This window comes from Prosopis cineraria, unplaced genomic scaffold (assembly GCF_029017545.1).
Source record: "Prosopis cineraria cultivar Desert tree isolate PC_DT_omini unplaced genomic scaffold, ASM2901754v1 PC12, whole genome shotgun sequence".
NCBI lineage: Eukaryota > Viridiplantae > Streptophyta > Magnoliopsida > Fabales > Fabaceae > Prosopis > Prosopis cineraria.
In genome coordinates, this window is record NW_026555343.1 from 12016219 (window position 1) to 12038784 (window position 22566).

Sequence of the window (22566 nt, forward strand, 5' to 3'; positions counted from 1 at the left end):
TTTTTTCCCCAACAATAAAAAAAGAACATTAAATTAATTAATTATTCATTACTTTTTTTAATATTATTTATATTTGAGAACAAAAAAATATTAACAAATTGTTTATTATATTTGATATTTTATAAAGGAATCCTTTAATAGTCTTTTGCATAGTTTTAACTTTGTAAACTTCTATTATCCCGAATGTTTGTAAAAAACAATCAAATCAAGCATGGTGTCGTGAAGCGTGCCAGAGACATGGAGTCTAAAAAGATTAAAGAACTTGACTTTTATTCAAATGTGGAGAATTCGGACTTCCTTACCACAGTTCACCCGGATGTGAGAATGAGAAGCGAAGAAAATTAATGTAGATATAGGAAAGCAGAGGTACATTAATTAAAAAAAAAGGTGGCGAGTTATGCTGGCTGTACAATAAAAAAAACTAAAACCACATGATAAAAGAAAAAATAAAATAAAGTAGCAAACACGGACTCTGAGACTGATAGTTTGCTATTACTAATGATAACTGTTGAAAGAGAGCTCCTCTATTTATAGATGATCCTAGTTTGATGCCCAAGTCCCATGATCGCTACTTTCCTTGAATTTAGAAAACACTTCCTCCATCATAGTCACTCATCATGGGTGATGGTTTTGACTTAATGACTAAAGCATCATAAATTTTTTTTTTATATAATTATTTTAAAGTCAATTAAGTTGAATTGGGCCGGGCCTCTAAATTCACAATTTGGGTGCAAACAATGCCTCCTGCATACAAATTGGTTGGAGTCTTTATAGGCCAATTTTATATGGATGTTAATATTTGCCTCATTTCCAAGCATTGTGTGAGTAGTATGTCTTAGAGGATTGGCTCGTTTCCATTCTGATTGATGATTGATTTGGTACTTTACTTAAAGGGCACTCTTGTGGTTGAGAATTAGGGACCATGTGGTCTAACCTAAGATCAAGTTTCTTAAGGTTTAAGACCTCAAGAGTTGGTTTTGGAATTGACCTTTCGACTTGTTGGACTTTAAGGATTGGTTCTGTAAAATCTAGCTGCTGCAAAGCCCCTATAGAGAGAGCTCTTTAGGAGAAAGCTCTTGTGGAAAGCCCTTATGGTATTGGCCCCCTTTGGTCCTTATGGCGCTGGCCCCTATGGTGTTGGCCCTTGTGGCTTTGTCGGCCCTTATAACTCCGGCCTCTCTAATGTTGGCCCTTGTTCTAACCCTAATGACTTTGGCTCTTGTGGCTCCGGCCCCTTTGGTGTTGGCCCCAATGGCTTTGGCCCCAACAGTGCTGACCCCAATGACTTTAGGCTTGATGATGCTGGTCCCAATGGCTTTGGCCCTTATGGCTCCAGCCTCGATGGTGCTGGCCCCAATGCCTCTGGTTCTTGTGGCTCCGGCCCTAATGGTTCTAGCCTTTGTGATTGAACGAACTTGTTATTGAATTAAACCTGTCATTTATCTTTTGAGGGATGTTATAGCAGTTCTGACTATTGATCTTTTGGTCAAAAGGCACTTTGGGAGATTGCTCCCCGAGTCCATTCGTTCCTTGAAGGTGCAAGCCAATTGAAGCTTGCTTCAGTGACGATTTAGACAGCATAACAAAGATGTTCCTTAACCCTTCTTTTAGAGTTTACAACAAAGCTCTTTGCCTCTCGTTAGCTCAAACTTTACGTTCTGCATGTGCAACCACATTTTTTGAGTCGTAAGACTCAGGTCTATTCTTTCCCACATCATATTGATTCTTATGTGTCCTAGGCATTTCTTTCACATTGGTTTCACCAAGCATGCCAAAAATTGCTTATAAAAAACAATCAAATCAGGCGTGGTGTCACGAAGCATGCTAGAGATGCGAGGTCTCAAAAGGATAAAAGAACTTGACTTCTATTCAAATGTAGAAAACTCGAGCTCCCTTACCACAGTTCACCTGGATGTGAGAATGAGAAGTGAAGAAAATTAATATAAATGCAGGAAAGCAGAGATACATTAATTAAAGAAAAAGGTGGTGGGCTATGTCGGCCATATAACAAAAAAATAAAGACTAAAACTACATGATAAAAGAAAAAATAAAATAAAATAGAAGACGCTCAGTCTGAGACTGGTAGTTTGTTAATGTTGACGATGACAATTGAAAGAGAGCTTCTCTATTTATAGATGATCCTGGCTTGGTGTCCAAGCTTCATGATCGTCACTTTCTTGAATTTAGAAAACACTTCCTCCATCATGGTCACTCATCATGGGTGACTTGATTTAATGGCTAAGGTTTCATAAATATTTTTTTATACAATTATTTTAAAGCTAATTAAGTTGAGCTGGAATCGGGCATATAAATTTATAATTTAAGTGCAAACACTCACTAATTTTTTTAAAGGTTTTGCAATTAATATTTCTTTATTTTATTTTTTTCTCTGTTTTTTCATTTTAGAATATGAGGACAAGAAACTTTAACACACTCCTAAAGACACAAACCCATGTTTCACTAATCCACTTCCCTCGAGGCCTTCATAGCAGAAGCGCGAGGCGCGAGAGGCAACGGCGCTCATCTCAATCTTGCTTTAATTTTATCAGAATTTTGTCTTTCTAGAGTGAACTGAATCGCTGAAATCTTCGAATCCTAGATTCCCTCTTCCTGGTCACATAAGAAACGTCGAAATGGCGGCCATGGAGGTTGAAGTTAAAACAGCGGAAAAAGAAGAGGAGCAAGTGGTGAATCCATGGGAGGTTTCTGCCAAAGATGGAGGCAAGATCGACTATGACAAGCTCATCGACCGTTTTGGCTGCCAACGGCTTGACCATTCTCATATTCAGCGGGTTGAGCGCTTGACTTCTCGTCCTGCTCATGTGTTTCTCCGTCGCGGTGTTTTCTTCGCTCACCGGTATGCATTCCTTCTCTTTGAATTTTCTCCTCCATAGAAATTCAACGCTAATGTAGATTTCTTATTTGGAGTCAGCGATTTCAATGAAATCTTGGATGCATATGAAAGAGGAGAGAAGTTTTATTTGTATACAGGACGAGGACCATCTTCAGAAGCTTTGCATCTGGGTCATCTGGTTCCGTTTATGTTTACAAAGTAAGTAGAATTTTTGCTCGGCAATGAAAAGAGAAAAAATCAATCCGTATATAGAGATTTAACTCAATTGATTCTGCAATAAAGTATCGAGGAAGTTTGGAAATTAGCATATACAGTTCAAATTATTTGAGTGAAGAAAATGAAGAATTACATTAAGCCATTCTAGTTTCAGAAGGATGTTAACTTAGTTGAAAATGTGTCTAGGTATTTGCAAGATGCCTTTAAGGTTCCTCTCGTTATACAACTCACGGACGATGAGAAGTTCTTGTGGAAAAATCTCAGCATAGAGGAGAGCCAAAGACTTGCACGAGAGAATGCTAAGGATATTATTGCTTGTGGTTTTGATATTGCCAAGACTTTCATTTTCTCTGATTTTGATTTTGTTGGCGGGTGAGTGAGACATGACTGCAGCTTTGGCTTGATGATATATTCTCAAGTATGGTTTCACGGATTTAAGATGTTTCTTCCAATTTTGTATCATCTACGGTTTTAGGAATTTCATTGGTATGAGTCTAAATAAATTCTGGAATCTTGCTGCCATTGAGGAACTGATTTTGACCAAAAGATTGACAATGCTTTAATGATGTTCAATCTTCTGGGAGCATCTTGGAAATTGAAATGAAAACAAAAGGACTTTTGCACTTTCTTATCATTACAAGTGCAATTTGCGGTTGGTTTATAGGAAATCCATTTAGTTTATCATACAATTGCTCTTTATTCAATTGACTAACGTGGGCTCCCCTTCTGATGAACTCAATGTTTAGTCTTCCCAAAAAAAAAAATGTTCTCTGGTTCAACTACTTCTATGTATGTTTGGCCTGTGTAAATGATGAGCTCATGGGTGATTGGTCAGATTGGTTGGGGTCTTGTATGACAAACTGTGATCTTAAATTCTTTGGAAGTTTATTCTACGCCATCACTTCTTGAATGAATTATCATTATCATCATAAAAATATGCTGACTATTTATGCCAATTACTCGGAACTTCACTCATTTTTGTATACATTGTTTCCTTTTGACAAAAACTTTCCTTGCCAGTGCATTTTACAAGAACATGGTACAGGTTGCAAAGCGTGTAACTTATAATCAGGCTGTTGGCATTTTTGGTTTCACTGGAGAAGATCATATTGGAAAAGTTAGTTTTCCACCAGTGCAGGTGAAGTTCTTCTCTACTCTTACTCTATGACGAAACTACGTTCTATATTTCTATGAGCAATTTTTTTCTTTTAAAAGAAGAATTTGGTTGCTGGGTGATTGAGCTTGTTCTATTGCACCCTTTCTTCCTGTGGTTGTCTTTTCAAGCCTCTGACAGGTTTCATTTAGCTGTAATTATCTTTGTGTTGCCTTTTGATCTTGTTGTTGGTATTCTTCATTTCAAGTTGTACACCTGCTAATTTTGATGCAAAAGTTTTTCCATATCAGCAAAATTTCTGCCACAATCTGATGTTTCTTACTTTCTCTTGAACACTGTACTTAATGTGTACAGGCATATATATGTGGATGTGTTTGTTGAGGCAGAAAATGTGGTCAAAAAGCAATTTTCATGCATCAGATTTATCCCTCATGTTAAAAAATGGAAAAGTTTGCTTTTCTAGATTCCTTATTGTTTGATCCTGCTGGAAATTTGGAAGTTTGTACATCATATGTGGAATTCATTTTGTAAGCTTCATTTCTTCATACAGGCTGTTCCGTCATTTCCCAGTTCATTTCCTCACCTTTTTTCAGGCAAAGAGAACCTCCGTTGCTTGATTCCTTGTGCAATAGATCAGGTTTGTTTGTCATACAGCATTTGGGTGCAAGTTATCAATTTTATTGCAAATTTAATTGTCTTATATTACACAATATGTTAATATCCATTAGATTTTACATTTTTCTCGTAAACTTCTTGTAATATTTATCATTATGTTACATTTATCTTATACAAGACAATATGAAAATGCAAACAAAAATCTGAAAAAGAATCTGTTACAACTTCAAACATTCAGCTTTTGTCTATGACTGTGTACCAAAGTATCATTTGAAGCCCCGTATATTGCTTAAATTGATGGTCAGCTTACATGAAATTATGGAGTTTGCTATTTACTAAAGTTGTCACTTGCATATGCAGCGAAATAGTTCAGTTCTTAAAATAGTTTAATTTTTTTCCCCTTTTGATAGACTTAATGTTCAAGACTAAGAGGTGTTGGTCATGTTTAAATTCAGGTTTGGCCTTACTAATGGAAATTAATCATTGAATGGATGAAAACATGTTCATGCTTGCCTTAATTTATGCCTAATAATAATAGAAATGCTCAATCTATTGCTAAATTGTTCACTAAATAGTAAATGCATTAAAGTACTAAATAGAATATTTGAAAAACAAAAGAGTGAAAGTTCATGAGAATATGAAGGGACCACACAAAATATAATAGGAATGGGTTTACATTAATTGGCCCCTGCTAATATGATAATCACAGTAGGCAATTATACTTATTAGTTTCAATGTTAAAACCTGCAAGACTTTCTTGAGTTTTAATACTTAACTCCTTCAAGCAGAGGTTTACATGGGCTTCAACTTTTGACCTTCTATTTTGATCTCTCTCTCTCTCTCTCTCTCTGTCTGAAGGCTATGATTGCACATTTCAAATTGTCTCCCATTCCATAATAGTTATTGATTTTGGCGTCTTCAGGATCCTTATTTTAGAATGACACGTGATGTTGCTCCTCGGATGGGATATCACAAGCCTGCCTTGATAGAATCGTCATTCTTCCCTGCCTTGCAGGTATTATTATGCAGTTAAGAAAGGATTCGTTCATCATTTTGGAAAGGAAAGGACCACTAATTTCGCTCATTATAAACAAATAGTTTTAGTTTGCCTATATGATTCTGCTGTTCTTGTGTACCAATTTACTCTTAGAATACTAGTCTAACATTGCATTGAGTTGTTGCTAAACCAATAATGCTGCTTGTGTACCAACTTGGCTGTATGTATAGTTAACCTAATTGTACCTTTAACCTTTTAGGTTGAGTATCTCGAAGAAAGTAAAGAAAATAGGTGAAATGAGTTGAAGAGACTGGATTTCGAGTGAATAGATGTTGGAAATCACCTGAGTTTTTTTTTTCTTTTTTTCTTTATTTTTCTCATAGTTTAATTCAAATTTGGATGCTTCCAGGGGGAGACCGGAAAAATGTCTGCTAGTGATCCCAATTCTGCAATATATGTGACCGATTCTGCCAAAGATATAAAAACTAAGGTTTGTTTTTGAATTTGCTCTGCCAACGGTTTACATGTTACCGATTTGATCAATTAGTATCATATTTTGCAGAATCTCCTTAGCAAATGATAAATTAGCTGCATCCTCCTTGCCTCATCCTCTCTTTCTCTTTTGGGGTGTCTGTTTAGGTTGTCATTCGTTGAATAAGGTTCTAATTAGCTACTCTATTTTCTGTGTATGTGCTAAATACTTTGGGTTTTCTATTCACTTTTTGAAAGCATTTAGGATAATTGCTCATTGACCGTAACAAAGCCTCCTCAACCAAGTTGTCAAGAATCCAATCCTTGTTACCCTTACACTTCATAACTGAATTAAATTTCAATTCTTCTTACGTTGGGGGCCATGATTTGTCCATGCTTCAAATCATAAACTTTCATGTGAGGTGGCATGGCTTACCCTATAAGGCTATAACAGCTTAAGATTTTGGAAATGTTAATTCCTCAATCATTGTATTTGCTAAGTAAGTGATTACCTATCATTCCATTTCTTTTTTGGTATAATTTGTTTTGTGTTAGTGGTTAATCTGATGATTTAATAGGACTGCCACCCTTCTTCGCTCTACTGCAGTTATCTCCTGATTCTCTGTCTGCACATAAACTCCTTAGTCCTTATTATTCTCCCTCCATTTCTATTAACTGTGACACATGGCTTTCTGCAGATAAACAAATATGCATTCTCTGGTGGACAAGACTCTATAGAGAAACATAGGCAACTAGGAGCGAATCTTGAGGCAAGCTTTTTTTCCCCCCTTCTTCTTCTTGCCTTTTTCTTCTAAAGAATAGTGTGCTTGTAGGGTTGAATATCATTGACTGTTGTGTGGACAAGGCTGCTCAAATTTAGCTTCCTTAAATTCCTACAAAGCAAATGTAATGGTTTCTGCAGTTCTAGCCCCATGCATGTTTTACACCTGGTCGCGCTATGTATGTGGTGTGGAAGTTAATTTAAGAACGCCAAGTTCTGCTAATTTCATTTACCAGCATATCAATTTCTTTTGAATTAGTTCCCCCACAATTGTCCAATCAATCTTTTTGCTTCTGTTATTTGCTTTTTACCAAGTATTTTATTGCTCAAGAATGTTGATAGCTTTCTAATTTTACAAATTCAGGTTGATATACCTATAAAATACCTCACTTTCTTCTTAGAGGATGATGCTGAGCTTGAACATGTGAAGAAGGTTAGATTTTTATTTTAATTGAAACAATGTAAATCCCAAAATCCTTAGTCCTTACTCCTTACTATTCGTGTTATAAGAACAAGTTCGTTTCTTCTTTGACTTTGTCATTCCTAGGAGTATGGAGCTGGACGCTTGCTAACTGGTGAGGTGAAGCAGCGCCTAATTGAAGTTTTGACTGAAATGGTAGAAAGACATCGTAGAGCTCGGGCCGCTGTGACTGAAGAGGTGAGCCTTTTCTACTTGTACAATTTTTTTTTTTTTGGGGTCTGCACTAGTTGACATTGGCGAAGGATTTATGTAATCTTGGTTTCTGGATTCTCCTAGTCCTAGAAATGGAATCAAGGGCTGATTTGTTCACGCTATTTTCATAAAAAACACTATTTTTTCTTTTTTTTTTTTGGGGGGGGGAACTATTTTGTTTTAGCTATTTATATTATTTTCAGTATGCCTGTCATGTTTTATTGTGTATAATTCACAGTGGTTAATTTGAACCTACCTGATACAGTAAGCACTGTAGATTCATGACTGAAGTTATTTATACTTTCCCCAGTCCTAATTATAGGGCAAAGTTAACTAATTTCAGGGTTCATGAGGAGTGGTAGTTGATATTTTAAACTTGTAGAAAAATGTGACTTGTCATTTTTATCTTTCACTAAAATTAATGATCATAATAAGGTGTTGTATAAAATTTAAAGCATCCCAACAACTTGTTGCAATTAAAGAGAAGTGAGGTTGGGGCAAAAAAAAAAAAAAAGAAAATTCAACTATCACATCTTTGTTCTATATTTAGGACTGAGTAGGTCTTTAAAATTGTCTGAGTAGGTCTTTAAAACTTTGTCGTGTAATGACGAGTGGAGGAAGTATTCTACATGGACTGTTTTGGTGTTGATAATATGATTTTCTGTCTTCTTGAATGTCGATGAAACTTTAATTGAAGCTTTTTGTCTGTTCGGTTGCTTACCATCTTCAGAAGATTTGCAGAGGCGATGCTTGTTTGGATTAATAACATGCAAAATTTACATCCTCATTTTTCTTTTCTTTTTTGTTTTTTTTTTTTGGGTAACATTTTTTCTTTCTTTGTTTTCCCCCCAGATGGTGGATGCATTTATGGCTGTAAGACCGCTCCCCCATATGTTTGACTGAAGTTCTTCTCATCTCACTAATTATTATCTGCCCGAGAATTGTTTGAAGATCGATGGCTGACTAGATTTAATAGGCTTTTGCATTTTAAAATAGAGTTCATGATATGTTCTTTATAAGAACTGTCTTCTAGAGAAGATTTGTTATTTTTGAAAGTTGTTTTTGTATCAGATTGATCATAATTTATTGTGAATGCGGATAAAGTGCAAAAGCATGTTGCAATGAATCTTCACTTGGGGAATGGCACAGCTGAAAAGTGGAAACGTTTTTGCCACTGAATGTATCGACAATTTGGATTCAGGATTACTTTTCTTCTTGAAGCACGATGCATTAAAAGGACAATTGTTTTGATGTGTAATTATATAATATTCAATGCAACTAAATTAAAGTTGCCAATAAATGTTATACCAGTTGGTGAGAATTTAATTAATAAATCACAAGATTATGAGTTCAGATCTCACTATTAATATAAAGACTTTATTGGTAAATGATCTGGACATGTTTTAAGTTTATAGGGCTGTTTAGAGCCTTAATAAGCTTTTGGAGTTTAACTTGTCTAAATTTATTTTGCAGAAAAAATTAAATTAAATTTAAATATTGTCAAGCTTAATTTGAAAGGTAATTTTTGACCTAATTTTTCTGTCCACATGGTTGGGTAAAAATGCAATCATATTAATAAAAGTAGAAATATTTACAGAGAGAGTTAAAGTCTGGTTAACAAAATAACAAGAAAAGATAGGAGGAGGTTTTAAAAAAAAAAAAAAGGACACTTTGAGACTGCCAAACATAATGCTCCAGTTTTGAAAGTTTTATAAAAGACAAAAGATGTTCTAATCAAGGAGATGATTAGGCGTAGAACTGAACAGGGCCCCTTTGTTGTGGAGAACATTCAAGTCCCCTAAGCTCAAGAAATCTCAGATGAGTACGAACAAAGTTTGAAATCTAGAGCGAAACTTCACAGAAGCAATAGGACAAGAAGAGCTAAGGAGGAGTAACGTCAGATCTACATATGAGCAGTTTGTCCATCTCTCTCCATTGATTGATAGAAAAATATCACAGCAAGTTCTTTTCCTCTTCTTGAAGAGATTGAGGCTAGTTCCCCAAAAAGGGAAATTAAATTGATACAACTCTGAGGCTAAGATATAGATTCTTCATTTCTGTGAGTTTTCCGTTATTTTCCCTTTAGTTCCCCAACTACATGCACTTGAGAGGAATTTGTACTATCAATGGAAAGCCTAGTTTCTATTGAACCAAATCATGTGAATTAGAAGATAAATGCATTACAGAATTCGAATTCGTATTTCCTGATTTTGATACAGAAATTTAGATACCCACATAATCCATGGAACAAGACCATAGTTAGAGATCTCTGGAGAGCAAATGGAGAAGAAGCCAAACCAAATGGCTCTAGAATAGGGACAATCACAAAAAATGTGATCTAGAGTCCTAAGAGTCACATTCAAAAACGCACTGGAGAGTAGAGTTGAGATTGTATTTTCATAGAATATCCCCAGTAGATAGAGCCTCATGAACTAGTTTCTAGATGAACAGGAGAGTCTTGTTTGGAAGATTAAGTTCCCATATGAAGGTCCAAATATCCTCTTTATATAGAGGATTGTTCTGAACTCCAGAAGAGGAGCAATTAAAACCATCGCTCACAGTATAAGAACTAGATCCTCATATTAAAACATCAGCCTGTTTTCTAAAAGAAAAGGGGATCTTTTAAGATCAACGTAGCATCTTCTCTATCATAAAGATTATAAATGAGATGGGAATTTCATTTGGCAGCTATCCATGGGATGGGATTATGGATAATTAAATCTTGGACCTTCGATATGTTTAGATCACAATCAAGATCTATGTTCCTCAGTTTCCACCAACTCTCATGAAAAGGAGAGATGGATTCTCCATTCCCAATATTTTAAGAAATATTTTTTTTTTGGCCAAAACAAGAAAGATGATTTTTAATTAAGTCAGAAGCTTTAAAAATGTCTTTTCGACAACCAAGATGCATTGTGGGGAATTTTGAAGAGAAGTCCCTTAGTGTTCTGAAAATATTTGAGACTAATTGTGTTGCTTGAAAGAGAATGATCTTCCGCTTTCAGAACTCTCCCAATTTGCTTAGCCAATAGAGCCAAGTTTTTTTTTTTTTTTAATTTTTACTTAAATCTGACAACGTAATATAAAATTATAATTTATTTGTAGTTTTTTTGGGACATAGCTTTTATTCTACGCATTTTATTTTATAATAAAATTAAAATTTATGTAAAAATAATCTCCTTTGCTACTTTTTTTTTTTTTGGATAGAAATGTCCTTTGCTATTTACTTGTGCTTATATTACATGCACGCACTTTCATATTCATAGTTTAATTTTTTTTAAAAAATTATTGTATTTTATTTATTGTGCCATACTCTAATAAATAATATACGGCATTTTTCATAAACCTTGCTTGGTTTAAAAAATAGGATAATAGAAACTTCCTCCATTGAAATATATAAGCATTTTTAATCAAATTTTGCCCCTCAATAAAAAGTTAATTTTTTTTAAATTAACACCATCTTTTTCATATTTATCCTTACTTAATAGAGTGTTTCAATTTAAAATAAATACTAAGTAATTTATTTATTATGGGTAATTTTGAAAAAAGCACATTAATTATAACTTGAAATACTAAAAATGCCTTACATTTTTTCATATCTAACCCCTCAAAAATGTCTTACATTTTTTAACGAAAAGAGTTTTTTATTCCTTTTGAAAAAAAAATTGATCGATTGAATTTTGATTGTAATTATTAAGATACTTACATAGATCATTTAAAGATATTATAATTAAAAAGATGTATAATTTTTTAAAAACATTAAAAGTTTTTTTTTTTTTAAGAATCGCACCAATATTATGATTTGAAGGGAGTAGTCTTGATTTTGTGACATGGGAAGGCATCGTTCTCTAATTTGGTTTCAAAACTTTTTGTTTGATTTCATTTTTCTTATAAGCTTAATTGTGCTAATTTTAAATTTGATGACTTCTTGTTTTTTTTTAACCAAATTATTTGATGGCATCATTTTTAGGGGTGAGGCATTTTTTTTATGGGGGGGAGTGTAAAATTTAACCCTAATTAGCTAAATTAAATGGGGTTAATTAAGTAGATTAATGTGGGTATATAGTTACAAAGAGCTAATAGATGTTATGAGTTGTGATTTCAGTTCTAGGATTGAGTTTGGAGAGAAGTTAGGTCACCTAAACATCAAAAAGTGAGAAAAACAAAGAAAAATGACTTTGTGCCATATGTCATGGCACGTGTATGGCACGAACAAAATTATGTAAAAATAGAGCTATGATATACGTAAAAAATAAAAATAAAAAAAAGATAGATGAAGGAAACATGAGAAGCACTATTAGGGCTTAGGATTTGGAACCATTGAGAGTGTTTTAAGGCTTCCAAACACTAAGGATAATATTTCTAAACTCTTTCCCTCTCTTCCTCTTGCATTTTCTTAATGTTGAGAGTTAGGGTTTGCTTGAGAAAGATAGTTCTTGATCCATAAAGGCTATAAGTCTGAACTCATTAACTTAAATAGAGTCAATGAGAGTTGTTTAGGTTATTTAAACTTACAGTTTATGGCATTGTGAGTTTAAATAGTTGTGGGGTAATAAACACCCAAAAATTACCATAAATAAGGTGGTTGGAGCAATGAGAAGCCATTAATGGCTGGTAGGAATTTCAATGAAGTTAATGTGAGTTAGAAAAAACTAATAAACCCTATGTGTATCCTAGTACATAAGGAGATTGAGTTTTGAGAGGTTGAAAGTGTTGGGTTGGATGTTGAAAATTATCCTCAAAAGGGTGTTGATGATTAATGTTATGATTAAATGTAAATATCACAATTTGGTACCATTCAAGCTTTGTGAAACTTTAGAAGTATGTATTTGAGGGGTAAACTTTTGACCTCTCAAAGGTTTAAAGTAACTGGAGAAAATCTTTTTTATGTTTTTTTTTTGGTGTATTGATTAATTTTCATAGTTTATACACTATAATGGAAACATGAAAAAATTATTTGAAATGCAAGTGTGGCATATAAAACTTGTAATCTCCCTCTAATAACAAGGAGAGTTTTGAAATAAACACATGTTAAGTGGAGTTTAATGATATGCGTGTAGTATGAAATTTGATGAATGTGTGAAATGTAGAGTTCCATGAGTATTTGTAAAGTGAAGTTCAATGATATGATGTTTTTATGAGTTTAATGAATGTATATATAGTAAGGAGTTCAATGATATAATGTGTTGTAGAGTTCGATGATATGTTATTACATGTTTATGTGATGAACATTTATATAATGTGAGTACGATGATGAAATTAAGCAAACCTGAATATTAAGCAATTTTGCATGCTATGACAAATTGTATTTTTATGCATTGCATAATCATATGAGGTGGAAGTTTGCCTAGAAATAGAAACAGTGAGTTTAAAATCCACATAATAAGACTACCATTGAAGCTTGATAGTTTGCCTGGATTTATTTATACTTATCGTCCTACTTGTTTGACGAGAAACTATCCCATTATTTAAAAAGAGACTTCAACCTACTTTAGTTTCCACTTGCTCAACAAGGAAACTGCTTTAGGAAGAACAACACCTATAGTGTGAGAATTGGGAAAAATTGTGATCCACAAGTGAGTTACGTAACCTTGACTGTGTAACTTTTCACGCGTGACTAGCCAGTGTAGTCTTATTACATGGACGATCTTAGTGTGTAACAATCTACAGTTTTATGTTAGAGGCATAAGAAGGATGAGGGAGGTGTAATCATTCATATTATGATAAAAGGGCACATGGTTGTCTGCATTGTGATCCTTATGATGAAAAACATGTAATTGGTCTTGTATTAATGTGGAATATTTGCTATCGTGTTGTCATTCCATGAATTTATGTTATTGATAATGAAAATTACAAATGTGTGTTTTGAACATGCTAAAAGGATATAAGTATAATAATGAATTTTCACTTACATCTAAATTAATTGATATGCATTAGTATAAATTAGATATATATTGGTTATTGAGAGATTATACTCATCCCTCTCTCTTTATATTATAAAAGGTAGCTCATTGGGACAAAAGTGAGGAAAACAGACTGAGGCTTATAATTTATATCCTAACTTGTAGGCCTCATTAAATTTGAGTACTTATGTGCATAATTTATTTTGATATTGCCAACTAAGACAATTTATGATTACTTACTTGTACTATGTGAATGTTAAGTTAAATTGTGCATTTTGGGCCCTAGGTGTGTGTGTGTGTTAATTGAGAAATCTAAAAATGGCCAAAATACTAGTACAAGTAAAAGGCAAGCAAATATGCAATTGTGTTAATTTGGTATGATGATTATGAATTGAGGCTTCCCCTTTTATTTTTTTTTAATTATAGGATTGAGCATTGAAAATTTATTAGATATGTTAATCATATGATATGGTGTATTGATCAGGTCCATTATAATCTATTGAGTGTGGTTTAATATGTAATTTGGGCTTTTGGCACTTGAATGAAATTAAGACACCCAAGTTGAGTTTGAATTTGTAAATAGGAGTGAGTTGAGAAATATGTGTCTAATTTTGACTGAAAAATAATTTGATTGTAAAAATAGTACCATTAGCTAGAGTTATGAGAAAGCTATTTGTAGACACTTACATCGCCTCAATCGGACATCGAATAGAGAAATGAGGTATGTCAAAAGTCTGCTCCAGTTGTTGTCAAATAGGCAGCAACAATGCTGTAAAAAATGTACATGTGCTGCAATGCATGGAATAGAGGTAAATGTGCTACAACACATGTACAACAAGCCATAACATGCTTTTGTTTTCTGCTGCATAGATTTTTTGTTTTCAACTTTATTGCAAATACTTTGACTTGTTTAAGATCTCATGTTTTCACATATATTTTCTACTCTAATTTTTGAATTAATGAAGAATATTGAAGTGTTTTAAAATTTAAAAACTTAGGATCCTATTTGTAAAACTTGCAAGCTTAGTATCCTTTCAGATTAGTCCCTTAACTACCTTAATGTTAAGGTTAAGTGAAGATTAGTAAGAGAAACCTTACAGGAGGTACTGTCAAACTTCGTCTACATTTGATCATGGATTGTGTAACCAATAGACAAAAGTGCAACATGATTAAATAGTTTATGTTCCAGTTTTCTCCCCTTCTAATCTTTTTTTTTTTTGTTTTACTTTTATCACTGCTATTACAAGGAATAAAAAAATCACCAATAGAAAAATAGATACTCCCTCCATTAAAAAATATAAGGCATTTTTTGAAAAATGAGATATTCAAAAATATAAGGCATTTTAGTCTTTTGGAGTGTAATCATTTTCTTTTTTTTAAAAGTGCCCCTATTAATAGTAACTTTATATTTATTATAAGGTGTTTAATAGGGTAAATATAAAAGATAGGGTTAGTTTGAAAGTAGATAATTACTTTTTTAAAGGGGTGAGTTTCAGTTAAAAATGTTTTATATTTTTAATGAAAGAAGTATAAAATACTCTATGTTGGAGAAACAAACGGCTCTAGCTTAAGCCCAAGAGCTAGAGGAGAACAACAAAGGGGCGTAGAATTGGAAAAGAGAAGAAGAAGTTGTTGACTAACCCCAAAACATCATTAAGCCATGAATTCATTGTCATATTAGGGTAAAAAAATTATTGTCATATTATTATTAAAAATAATAATAAAATCTCACCAAAATATATGAATAATAATTAAGTTTTTTGAGATGTTATAATTTTTTCAAAGTTCTTAGATACCTTTTTGATAATAATGATTTTAGGTTAAATGACTAAGTTGTCCCTTATTTAAAATAAAAAAAATAACAAGTTGATGTGATTGGAAGTTGTAATTTCTTGTAATTGACAAAATAAAATTTATAATTGCTTAAACAAAAATTATAACAAGTTATATTTAAAACTTGAATTTCAATGATAAAAGAAATTAAGTTAAATGGCAAATTTGTCTTAGAACTTTTGAATTAGTCCCTTGACTACCTTGATGTTAGAGTTAAGTGAAGATTAATAAAGAAGACCTTACAAGAGGTACTGTCAAACTTCATCTACATTTGGTCATGGATTGTGTAACCAATAGATGAGAGTGAGACCTGATTAAATAGTCTATGTTCTAGTTTTTCACACCATTCTAATCTTTTTTTGTTTGTTTGTTTTTACTTTTATCGTTGTTATGACAAGGAAAAAAAATTACCAATAAAAAATAGATATAAAATACTCCATGTTGGAGAAACGAATGGCTCTAACTTAAGCCCAAGGGCTAGAGGAGAACAACAAAGGGGCGTAGATTTGGAAAAGAGAAAAAGAAGTTGTTGTTGACTGACCCAAGAACGTATGGTAAAAAAAAATTATGTCATATTATTACTAAAAAAATGACAATAAAATTTCACTAAAATAGATAGATAATAATTAGGTTTTTTGTGATGTTATAATTTTTCTAAAGTTCTTAGATATCTTTTTGATAACAATAATTTTAGGTTAAATGACTAAGTTACCACTTATTTAGAATAAAAAAAATAACAGGTTGATATGACCGGAAGTTGTAATTTCACGTGATTGATAGAATAAAACTTGTGATTGCTTAAACAAATTGTAACAAATTATTTTTAAAATTTAAATTTCAATGATAAAAGAAATTAGGTTAATGAAAAATTTACCTTGAAACTTTTTCTTCAGGGGCACCTAATACGCTAAACTTTTTTTAGAGCATTTTTGCCCTAAACTTTTCAAAAGAGATCAGTTTTGCCCCACCGTTAAATATAAAAAAATATTGACCATTAAACTGAAATTTGACCAACGGTTAAATGACATATTTGTCTTGAAAATTTTCTCCAAGAGTGCTAGGTATCCTGAACTTTTGTTTAGAGCTTATTTGCCCTAGACATTTCAAAAGGAAAGCAAATTTGCTTTGCCGTCAGTATTGACTGCTACTTGACTTTAATTACCATTTGTAGCCACATGGCATTTTTAAAAAAAGTTTAAAGAAAATCTACCTAGGTAGCAAAAACACTTCCATTAATATCAATAGCAACAATAAGAACGACTCCATAAACAACAAGCAAAAACAATAACAAACAATTCCAAATCATTTGAACCCAACTATACTAAAAAATAATCAACTATCCATTGAGTCAATCCATATGAACTTCACCACATGGAAGCTCTCTTCTTCTACATTCAACAATTCCACTTTCTCACTTAATTATGACGACTCTGTGGACTCGACCTTAACTTAGATACATTTGAGGGCTTCATAGCATCAAACTTAACCACGGTGGTGGTGGTGAAAGCAACGGCTTGAATGTTATACGAGGAGCATGTGGTAAGTTAGGGAAAGATGACAGCAATTTAGGGGTAGTTAAGAATGGTGGATTCGCCTTTGATAGACAAAGCAACGATATTATGGGCTTGAGTAGTCATTTTAGGGGCAAAAGTGCCGAGCGAACACGATATTTCTTGTGAGGCTCGTGAATCTCGGACACTCATTTTTCTCAACTTTGCATTTAGACTCCAATCCATAGTAGTGCGAAGAGCTTGCTGACAGAAGAGGAAGAGAAGAAGAAGAAGAAGAAGAAGAAGAAGAAGAAGAAGAAGAAGAAGAAGGGAGGGCAGAATTGCTCTATTTTTAAATCTTTCATTACAAATAAGCTATAAATAAAAGTTCAGGATACCCGACACCCTTGAAGAAAAAACTTTCAAGGCAAATATGCTATTTAACTCTTGGTCAAACTTCAGTTTAACGATCAACATTTTTTATATTAATGGTGAGTCAAAAATACTCCTTTTTTGAAAAGTTTAAGGCAAATATGCTCTAAAAAAAGTTTAGAATACCAGACGCCCATAGAGAAAAAGTTGTAGGGTAAATTTACCATTTAACCTAAAGAAATTTCATGTAGGAAGTTATGATTTCTTATTTAATTCTTGTGATTCACGAAATAAAAGTTCTAATTGCTTAAGCAAAAGTCATGATTGGTTATTTTTAGAACTTGTAATTCAATGATAGAAGAAATTTCACATGTAAAGTTGTAATTTTTTGTTTAATTTTTGCAATTTTTAGAATTAAAGTTATGATTGCTTAAATAAAAGTCATGATTGATTATTTTTAAAACTTGGACTTCAATGATAAAACAAATTTTACGTGAAAAGTTGTGATTTCTTATTTAATTTTTGTAATTTACAAAATCAAAATTGTGATTGTTTAAATAAAAATTGTGATTGAGATTGATTATTTTCAGAACTTGTTTATCAATCATAAAAAAAATTTCACACGGGAAGTTGTGATTTCTTATTTAATTTGTACAATTTATAAAATAAAAATGTAATTATTTCAATAAAAGTTGCTATTAGGAAAATGAAGATATATCAAAAAGCCATTTAACCTAAAATCATTAATGTCAAAAAGTCACCCAAAGACTTCAGAGATGTTATTGGTTTTTTGAGAAACTTAATTATCATTTATATATTTTGGTCAAATTTTATTGTCACTTTCTCTTATTACTATTTCAAAGTCATTAAAAAATGCAATTTATTCTTTAATCTTTATGTAATATAAAAAGCTTTGGACCAAAAAACGAATGTAGAAGCTCACATCTAGTGTAACATAATACTAAATGACTTGTATTTTTAAAGAAAAATAAAAATAATGAATTGAGGAAAAACTGTAATATAAAATTTATTCATGTGAAATTTCTTGTATTTTGAATTAGAATTACATTATCTATCTATTTTTAATTATTTTTTGAAATAGATATAAGAATCAATTTATAAATTATAATTTTTTTTCACCCTAACATCTACCATCATGATCTTGTTTAAAATTTAAGTTGGTAAATTTAGTACTCTTACTCATATACCGATATTTTTGTACTAATTTTTTTAAAAAAATTAATTTAGTAATAATCTTGTTATAAAATTTTTAGTTGTCATTTATCTTTGTTTTTTTTAACCAAGTCGTGCTTGGTTGAACATGCAGTCTGAATTTCATAAATTGAGGGTACATTCATCGGATACCATACATGCTTATACAATGCAATGAACATTCAAAAAAAAAAAAAAAGGCCAAAAAAAGAGAATATTCTTTTTGTAAAATTCCAGTTAGGGTTTGTTTTCAAGCCTTACATAAATTGCGTTTACTTCAGTTTCTGTTCTCGCACCTCACTTCACTCACCTTTGGATTATAGAGAAGCAAAGCCGAGCAAAGCAGCGAAGACAGCAGAATGGAGCAAACCTTTATCATGATAAAGCCTGATGGTGTCCAGAGGGGCCTGGTATCTTCCTACTCTTTCGCTTTTGTGGTTTTGATTGATTGATGCGTGGGCCTTACGCATCTACCTACTGATTCTTGATTGCTGTTTCTAGAGAGATGCGATTTATGCGTAAGCTTGAAGATAATTTTCGGGATCTGGATTTTTTTGTAATAAGTACGGATGAATATTCTCCTTTAAGATATCCCACATGAAGGAACGAAATTACTCGTTTTCTCTGCTGACCCGATTAATTGTTGTATGAACTGAATTGTTGCTAATTGTTATATCCTGACGTATTTTATAAGCTTATGAAATGGGATTTTGCTCATTATTATGAATTCGCCTCTAGCTAAGCCATGATAATGGTAACTCAGTTTCTGCTAGTGAGAAATGATTCCATCCTTATGCTCGATTACTGTTGATTATATAAACTAATCAAGTTTAGGATCAATTTCAAGTAATTGTGAACTTAATAGTAATGTGTAACAGAGTGGTTTCTCAAAGGTTCTTATTTGTTTCAGATCGGTGAGATTATCAGCAGATTTGAGAAGAAGGGGTTCTCACTGAAAGGTAACCTTTAACGGCCAGGAGAACAGAACTCTTTGATGACTGTACTAATTTGTCGCCACAGTTTGTGGCTATAAAATTGCTTAACTTCTATCTTGGAGGCAGCTGTATCAATAAATCTGAAGTTCTCCAAAATGATCAATTTTTATTGAAGCGTCTAACAGTCAAGGTTTTATGACCATGTACCAGATTCATTACAATCGTGTTATTGTCCATCTAAAATTTTGGTTTGATGATAAACCATTCAAATTAAGTGTTTTAATCAATTTTATGTTATTGATTTTCAAGGGGGTAGTGGGAGACAGATTGTGGTCCTCTTTTTTATATCAAAAGCTGATGATTGTGTTTTTTGATTATGAGCTCAGGTTTGAAGCTAATTTCTGTAGACCGTCCTTTTGCTGAGAAGCACTATGAGGACTTGTCTGCAAAGCCCTTCTTTAATGGGTTGGTGGATTACATTATCTCTGGTCCAGTTGTTGCGATGGTTTGGGAGGGTAAGAATGTTGTGACAACTGGCCGGAAGATAATTGGAGCCACAAACCCGGCACAATCTGAGCCTGGAACTATCCGTGGGGACTATGCCATTGATATTGGCAGGTAATTGAATAATCTGTTGTCTCTTATCACTTGATTGAAATGATTCTGTTCTTGTTTTCCTATTTATCTTGGAAGGATTTGCAAATTGATTTGCTATAGCTGCTGCTTTTAACTTTGTTGCACCGCTGGAATGATTTTCTCTTTGCATTGCACAACAACAAAATGTACAATCATTTGATATACAAAAATGGAACAGAATGGATGGAATGAAAATTTTTAAAGCAATTTTGATGTTGAAAAATGACCTTGTGCTCCTACTTTTAAAAAACTTAAAAAAGGGTAATAAAAGGACAGAAATTGTTGAGTAATTGTTTCAAAATGCAAGAGATTCAGGGAATGAGAATCAACTCTATTCGCCATACCAAATGTAGTCTAATATACTTAATGTTATCATTTCTCAATGATAATTATTCCTTTTTATCATTTTACCCCGTAAACAGAGGGATATTTTTCATCTGCATTATCATTTCTCAATGATATTTCATTCTCATGTACCAAAAGGCCCTATAGTAACTTGTAACTTGGTCACTAACTGTAATACTAAAATTTAATTAAAAGAGAACTTGCTTTATGCTTGCAGTACGTTCTTGGGCAAATTGCTGATGAATTCATTAGGACAATATATTGCTAGGGATTTTTTTTTTCCTGATTATTGACTTCTTCATCGTTGGCATGCAATGTAAGCAAGTTACATTTTATGCAGGAATGTCATCCATGGAAGTGATTCTGTTGAAAGCGCAAGGAAGGAAATTGCATTGTGGTTTCCAGAGGGCCCTGTTGCTTGGCAAAGCAGCGTCCACAACTGGATCTACGAGTGAAGTATGTTTGCTGCTGCTGCTGCTTCTGCTGCAATGACATCGCACATTGCTCTTCTGATCCACTGTTGCCCACTTGTCATTTTCTTGTCTCTTTCAACAGTCGAACATATTTACATGCAGTTCTCAAATTAATTTTGGTCAGTGTGTTGTATGCTTATTGAAGGCCCATTTGGGATTCAAAGTGATGAGTTAAGTGAAATCTATTTTTGTGGTTTGATAATTTAGTAATTTCACCTGGAGTGACAAGTCAGTTCAAATATTAACTGCACAACTAAATCGTCTGGTTACTTGGCACTGATAATTAATTGTTTGCAGAGGTTTTTCAAGGGATGGAACAATAATGTAGAACCGTGTATCTTGAAGGGAATGTTGATGAAGACGACGATGACCAACAGAAGCAGCGGCTATTATAGCAATTGTCATGGTGATGGTGATAAGAAGTCGATAATTGCGGTAAGGGTGTTAATAGTGGAGCACCCAGGTTTTTGAAGTTTTAAGTCAATTTTATTGGAGGATATTTTCACACCATTATAAGGCCATGGCTAAGAGAGACACAAAACACAATCAAGCCATATTAACAATCAAAATATATATACACAGCTAACTTTCGTATGGCTTGTTTCGAAAACAAGCCCAATCAGTAGGCCTGTCAACTCCTATAAACATGTTATCAAAAGTAACAGAGGTAGTACGTGATGAAATCTCTCGTCATTTTTGTTTTCTCCGCTCTCAGTAGCCAAGGTCTTTGATCTAGATTAATTTGCTCAGCTTGCTGGTATTTCTTTGAGAGATATACCTTTCAAGAATTTAATCATTACTACGTACCATGACTTGAACTCAGTGGCAAAGCCATGATTTTAAGGTTGGAGAAAAATTCATTTACATATTAATAATTGAAAATAAATAATTATATAAAAAATATTTTACAAATGGTAATTTAAAAATTAATCATTTCATCTATGTAGTTTTAACTTAATTGTAATTTATCTCTTGAACTTTGATTCAATGTAGTTTGGTACTTATAGTTTTGTTTGGTTGTAATTTAATTTTTAAATTTTAACTTTTATAATTTAGTCCCTATAATTTTAATCATTTAAAGTATTGATCCTTATATTTTAAAAATAAAATTATAAACATTAAAATTATTTTAAAATTTTAATCTTTATAATTTTTTTAAAGATTAAAAGGGTCTAGTAATATAAAATATTAGCCTTAAATTTTAATGTAATTTTAATTTTTATAATTTTATTTTTTTAAAATATATTGACCAATATTTTAAACGATTAAAATTATAGGGATGGAGTTGTAAGAGTTAAAATTTAAAAATTGAGTTATAATTAAATTAAAATTATAAAAATCAAATTATTAATTAAAGTTTAAGAATTGAATTACGAATGAGTCAAAACTATAATAATCAAATGATTAATTTTTTTTTATAAATGATAATTTTTGTATTTGGGTATGGTGAAATTGTCGGCTAAAATTTACTGGATTTTGAATTAAAAAATTTTAATTTTGGATATGGGTTAAAAAGTAACATGAAATAGGTTTAAAATTTAAAATATTAAAACATGAGGCGTAAAATATAAAAATTAGAGGGTACAAAATATGAAAACTATACTCTTGTACATTAATTTTTTTCAAGTGAGAGGGGCCAGCTTGAA

General features: G+C 32.5%; 2 protein-coding genes across 3 annotated transcripts; both read left to right on the top strand.

Moving 5' to 3' along the window:
• Positions 1–2450: 2450 nt before the first annotated feature.
• LOC129289509 (tryptophan--tRNA ligase, cytoplasmic) lies at positions 2451–8921 on the top strand. Its single transcript, XM_054926285.1, has 11 exons — positions 2451–2857; positions 2933–3052; positions 3257–3442; positions 4091–4208; positions 4735–4821; positions 5722–5814; positions 6206–6286; positions 6966–7037; positions 7413–7481; positions 7596–7706; positions 8574–8921. Exons 1-11 carry the CDS (start codon positions 2634–2636, stop codon positions 8622–8624), a joined length of 1212 nt encoding a protein of 403 aa, XP_054782260.1. The 5' UTR covers positions 2451–2633; the 3' UTR covers positions 8625–8921.
• Positions 8922–18786: 9865 nt separating this feature from the next.
• Positions 18787–21622, top strand: LOC129289634 (nucleoside diphosphate kinase 1). Of its 2 annotated transcripts, XR_008588180.1 has the most exons (5): positions 18787–18941; positions 19442–19490; positions 19853–20084; positions 20788–21090; positions 21218–21622. XR_008588180.1 is itself a non-coding variant. In XM_054926436.1 (4 exons), the coding sequence occupies exons 1-4, from the start codon at positions 18891–18893 to the stop codon at positions 20900–20902; spliced, it is 447 nt and encodes a 148-aa protein (XP_054782411.1). In that variant the 5' UTR covers positions 18787–18890; the 3' UTR covers positions 20903–21122. The 2 variants fall into 2 exon arrangements, 1 of the variants encoding a protein (XP_054782411.1); XM_054926436.1 differs by lacking the exon at positions 21218–21622 and having other exon boundaries at positions 20788–21122.
• Positions 21623–22566: the final 944 nt, after the last annotated feature.